This window comes from Phaenicophaeus curvirostris, chromosome 26 (genome assembly GCF_032191515.1).
Source record: "Phaenicophaeus curvirostris isolate KB17595 chromosome 26, BPBGC_Pcur_1.0, whole genome shotgun sequence".
In the NCBI taxonomy this organism is placed as follows: domain Eukaryota; kingdom Metazoa; phylum Chordata; class Aves; order Cuculiformes; family Cuculidae; genus Phaenicophaeus; species Phaenicophaeus curvirostris.
Window position 1 is genome coordinate 2,986,972 of NC_091417.1, and position 6,026 is coordinate 2,992,997.

Sequence of the window (6,026 nt, forward strand, 5' to 3'; positions counted from 1 at the left end):
TCCCGCAGCCGGATCCTGCCCGGGCGCTGGCGGGCACATGCCAACCCGCTGCCGCTCACGGCCTAAAATTATCCACGGCTCCTCCGAAGGCGTCGCCGCCAATGAGGGCGGCGGGGAAGGAGCGCGGAATCCGCTCGGGAGCTCCTCTGCATTGCAGCTGGATGTGTGCGAGGGGGGATCTGTGCAGCAAACCCCGAGCCACACCGGGCAGGCGGCTTGGGGTGCCAAGAGGGACCCGTGCCCGCGGCTCCCCGGGACGATGCCGGCCGCCCCGGGGGATGCAGCGAGGGGATGTGGGATGGAAGCGCAGCACGTGCAGACCCCACCTGGGCTTGAATCGCTCCGGGGGGGGAGGATGCGCGATGGGTCCTGGGGGTCCAGGGGAAATGGCACAGGCGCTGGCGCGTGCTCGCCCACGCTACGAGCAATCCCACACGTCGCATCGTGCCGCCTCTTCCACCCCACACATCGCCTTGTACCCCCTCTCCCACCCCACACACTGCCTCGTACCCCCTCTCCCACCCCACACACTGCCTCGTACCCCCTCTCCCACCCCACACATTGCCTTGTACCCCCTCTCCCACCCCACATATCGCCTCGTGCCCCATCTCCCACCCCACACATCACCTCGTACCCCCTCTCCCACCCCACACGTCACCTCATGCCCCCTCTCTCACCCCACACATTGCATCGTACCCCCTCTCCCACCCCACACATCGCCTCGTACCCCCTCTCCCACCCCACACATCACCTCGTACCCCCTCTCCCACCCCACACATCGCCTCGTACCCCCTCTCCCACCCCACACGTCACCTCGTACCCCCTCTCCCACCCCACATACTGCCTCATACCCCCTCTCCCACCCCACAGATCACCTCGTACCCCCTCTCCCACCCCACACATCACCTCGTATCCCCTCTCCCACCCCACATATCGCCTCATGCCCCCTCTCCCACCCCACAAATTGCATCGTACCCCCCTCACACCCCAGACATTGCCTTGTACCCCCTCTCCCACCCCACATACTGCATCGTACCTCCTCTCCCACCCCACACCTTGCCCCGTGCCCCTCTCCCATATCAGCCCTGCCCCAGGCTGGAGGGTTTCACAAGCACGCGGTCCCCAACGTGAAGCGAAGCCTCGCCGCGTGCTGGGGACGTGAGATGCCCAGGGTGATGGCTCTGCCCTGGTCCCCAGAGCACCCCCAGCCCCTCCTGCCCCTCTGGGAGGCACCAAACCCTGCGCCCAGATCCAGGCTGAGCCCGAGGGACGGGGCAGGTGGGGAAAACACGAGGCAAAGTCCAAGGGCCGAAGAGGGGGCAGGAGCTGGACCCCTCGCCTGGGGAATAAACCCCTCACCCCAAGAAATCGAGCTTGTGTGGGGAGACCCAGAGCCCCGGTGGCTCCGGTGGGCACCAGGGAGGGACATTGCAGCCCAGCCTGGGCACAGCGGCTTCGGGAGGCGTTGGCTGGTGAATAACAGGACGGGGCAACAGGGGAAAGACCGACAGCAACAGCCTCATAGAATCATAGAATCAGTAGGTTGGAAAGGACCCACTGGATCATCGAGTCCAACCTCATCCAAGCCCCACCAAGCTCTTCCCACACCCCACAGCAGCTCCAGACCCTTCCCGGAGCCAAAAATCCTTTCCCCACATCACGCCACCCGCAGCAAACGGAGCGAGACACACCTCGGGCTGCGACAGAAACCTGTGGCAGAGCAGGGACCGTCCCTTCCCAGCTACACGTCCCCTCCCTGTGGGATGAGGGACCCGAAAGCCCCAGGGGCAGCAGTAGGCGTGGGGTGGGGGGTCCTGGCTAAAGCAAGTGGGTGATCCTGGGGGTCCCAGGCGGGTGATGCTGGGGTGGGATGCGGGTGATGCTGGGGAGGGATGCAGGTGATCCTGGGGGTTCCAGGTGGGTGATGCTGGAGCAGGATGCGGGTGATGCAGGTCTGGATGCAGGTGATGCTGGGGACCCCAGGAAGGTTGTGCTGGGGTGGGATGCAGGTGATGCTTGGATGGGATGCAGATGATGCTGGGGACCCCAGGAAGGTTGTGCTGGGGTGGGATGCAGGTGATGCTTGGATGGGATGCAGGTGATGCTGGGGACCCCAGGAAGGTTGTGCTGGGGTGGGATGCAGGTGATGCTGGGGTGGGCTGCAAATGATGCTGGGGAAACAGGTGCATGACGTGGATGTAGCAGGTGGGGAGCGAAGGCATCATCAGAATGATGCCAGGGCAGAACCGGGGGAGATGGGTGGAGACCCGGGGAAGCAAAGCGGGGTTCCGGAGCAGCAGGTGGGGGGCACGGGGGTGTCCGGCTGGGTCCCCCACAGCAGGCGGGGTCCCGGGGGGCGGTAAGCGGGGGTCCGGAGGAGAGGATTCCACCGGCTTCGGGACCACGAAACGGCGCCGCGGCTGCAGGACCCGATCCATCCCTTCCCTTCCCATCCCATCCCGTTCCATCCCTTCCCATCCCATCCCAGCCGACCCCGCCCGGTCCCGGCGGCTCCTACCTGCTCCATGGGGCCGTTCGGGGCCGGCCAGGGGCCATGAGCCGGTGTCGGAGCCCGAGCGGAGCGGAGCGGGCGCTGCTGCCGCCGCCCACGCCCGGCGCATCCCGGGAGCCGCGTCAGCGGCGGGGGGGGAGCCGCCCGGCCCCCCGGCCCGACCCCCGCCTCCCACCTGCCACACAGCCCCCTGCCGCTCCTCATCCTCCGACCTCCCCTCCATCCATCCTTCCACCCCTCCTCACCCTGCAGCCTCCCATCCAGCCCCCTCCAGCCTCCATCCTTCCATCCATCCATCCATCCTTCCATCCATCCATCCTTTCTCCATCGTTCTATCCATTTCATTCATCCCCCCTTTTCCTGCCCATTCATGCACCCTCTGTCCGTCCTTCCATCCATCCATCCTTCCATCCATCCATCCACCCATCCATCCATCCATCCAACCATCCATCCACCCATCCATCCATCCTTCCTCCATCTTTCTACCCACTCCGTTCATCCTCCCTTTCTCCTGCCTATTCACACACCCTCTGTCCATCCTTCCTTCCTTCCTTCCTTCCTTCCTTCCTTCCTTCCATCCATCCATCCATCCATCCATCCATCCATCCATCCATCCATCCTTCTTTCCTTCCTCCACCCTTCCATCCACCCCATTCATCCTCCCTTTCTCCTGCCCATTCACACACCTTCTGTCTGTCCTCCATCCATCCATCCATCCACCCATCCTTCTTTCCTCCTCCCATCCTTCCATCCACCCCATTCACCCTTCCTTGCTCCTCAACATCTACTCATCCTCTATCCATCCATCCATTCATCCAACCCTCCTTCCATCCATCCATCCATCCATCCATCCATCCATCCATCCATCCATCCATCCATCCATCCCCTGTCCCCCAACCTCTCCCCATTCATCTGTCTGTCCATCCCTTCTCTTCTACCTCCCCTCCATCCCTCCCTCCTTCCCCATTCCTCCTCTCACCCCTCTCCCTTCTCCCGGAGGGGCATCCAAGCCCCCGGGGCTGCGGTGCTGGTGTCTGTGCCCAGGCTTGGGGTAGCACCGGGGCAGCGGGCGTGTGGCAGGGGTTCCCTTGCTGGGCGAGAAGCGTTCCCAGCCCCTAGGCTGCCCGCAGCATTTCCCAGAGCGATGGCCAAGTCCTCCAGCCTGGGTAAATATTAGCTCGCAGGCAGTGCTGGTGCCAGGCCCGGCGTGGCTCGGTGACCCGCTGGGGCTCTGCCAGCGCCCTGCGACCTCGGCCAGGAGCATCCAGCCCTGTGCCTGGCATCGGATTCCTGGGCACAGCCCCACGCTCTGCCTCGGCTTCTCCTGCGTGGCTCTGTACCGTGCCTCAGTTTCTCTTCCATAGCCCAGTGCTGTGCCTCAGTTTCCCCACGTGGCTCCACAGCTGCCCCAGAGCACTGGGATGAGCGAGGGTGAGGACCACCCACCCCATCCCTTCAAAACGCTTCAGCTCTGAGCTGGTACCCGACACCCCCCATAGTCCTCGGGACCCCTCGGGGCTGGGGTTGGGCAGGGATCCCATGCAGCAGCAGCACCCGAGGGCCTCGAGGGGTGGGGGTCTCACACAGCAGCAGGTCCCAAAGAGGTGGGTGGGAGGCGAGTGGGAAGAAAGCAGCTTTTGTCTGGGGGCTCCCCCCCCCCCCAACTCCAGCAGTGAAATTTTGCTGCTTTCTGATGCTAATGAGATGTTAAAAATAATCTCTGCGCCGCAGCCATGTTGGGGCTCTGCCAGGGCGGCTCGGGGGCGGCCGGACAAAGCGGCTTTATGGGGTGTTGGGGGGCACAGGGAGGGGTGTTCCAGTCCCACAGCCTTGGGGAGACACCGAGGGGGGTCGTGGGGTGCAGCCCCCACCCAGGGGAACCCCAAAGCCTCGCCACTCCCTGCCCCGAGCATCGCGCCCGCTGGACGGAGGAGATGCTGGTGGCATCTTGGTGGCATCTGGGCTGCAGCCCCCGCGCTTGGCTCAGCCACGAAACCATCCGTCAGGAGGCCCCAGATGTCGCATCTCGCCTGGAGAGCCCGTCTGGTGCCATCAATGGGGCCATTGTCCCCGCGCCCCGGGGACCACGGCCGTGACGGGGGCACTGGGGCAGAGAGCGGGGCAAAGCCTGCACCCGCCCTGGGCCAGGAGCTTAGGAACAAGGGTTTCCCACCTCACTGCACCCCAAGACCCCCCTTGCTGCCCCCCAGCTCCCCCACACCCAGGGATGGAGACAACGGGTGATGGGATGCAGCCCTGCAGGTGCTGAGCGAAGCCCAGCACCCTGGGGCTGGAGGAAAAAGGCTCCCCTGGTCCCCAACAGCCCCTCGCCAAGCGATGGAGGAAGAAGAGGAGGATGAGGAGAGGATGCAGCCTCCCAGCCGCCCCCAGCGGGCTGCGTGCCGCCTGCCTCAGCCCCATTCTGTCGCTCGGCAGCCTTTGATCTGCCAAAGTCAGGGGTGTTCAAAGCTCTCAGCGCAGGGTGGAAAGTGCTGCACGCGGCTCCGGCAGCTGGGGAGGAGGACGAGATGGGGTTGGGGAGCAGGAGCTGGACCCGGGCATCCCCATCCCTTGGCTCCCCATCCCTCCCTAGCACGCCCTTCCATCCCTTAGGTCCTCATCCATCCCTTGCATCCCCATCCCTCCTCGTCCATCCCTTGCATCCCCATCACCTCCCCATCCATCCCTTGCATCCCCACCCCTCCCTGACCATCCATCCCTTAGGTCCTCATCCATCCCTTGCATCCCCATCCCTCCTCGTCCATCCCTTGCATCCCCATCACCTCCCCATCCATCCCTTGCATCCCCACCCCTCCCTGACCATCCATCCCTTAGGTCCCCATCCAGCCCTTGCACCTCCATCCCTCCTCATCCATCTCTTGTATCCCCACCCCTCCCCAACCTTCTATCCCTCGCATCTCAATCCCTCCCTCGGATCCCCATCCTTCCCTTGGGTCCCCATCCCTCCCCCATCCATCCCTCGGATCTCCATCCATCCCTCGGATCCCCATCCAGTCCTCAGATCCCCATCCATCTCTGGGGTCCCCAACCTTTGCTCGGGTCCCACTCCTCCCCATCCATCCCTGGGGTCCCCACCCCTCTCCAGGGATGCTAGAAATGGGGGGGAACAAAACATCCCTCTCCCCCTCACACCCCAAGCTCTTAGGGATCCACAGCTCCGCCTCAAGACACCACACAGCACATAAACCAATTTCCAATGCTTTTATTTCAAACCCCCTCTTCTCTTCCCACCCCACCTCCCTCCTCCCCAACCAAGAAAAAGCCCCCAATCACTCAAAATGACAATAGAAATGAGTTACAAACACAGAAATCAGCCCTCCCTGACTGCTTACAAAAGAAAATACCCCCCAAATCCCAGGAATTCCACTCTGTCTTCCCCCCCAGGACCCACAGCGGTGACCGACATCCCTCCACGAGGCCAAACATGCCTATTAACACAATATATACAGACAATCCCCCCCCACCCCGGTACAGCCAGGCGCCCCCTCCCCAC

General features: G+C 63.6%; 1 protein-coding gene across 1 annotated transcript in view; it reads right to left on the bottom strand.

The window, feature by feature from the left end:
• The window catches only part of ARHGAP23 (Rho GTPase activating protein 23), a 44,300-nt gene extending 41,721 nt beyond the window's left edge, over positions 1–2,579 (bottom strand). Inside the window, exon 1 of the mRNA XM_069877220.1 lies at positions 2,519–2,579. Coding sequence (XP_069733321.1) covers positions 2,519–2,527 — 9 coding nt within the window. The 5' untranslated portion in view covers positions 2,528–2,579. The remainder of the gene's footprint in view (positions 1–2,518) is intronic.
• Between the last annotated feature and the right edge of the window lie 3,447 nt (positions 2,580–6,026).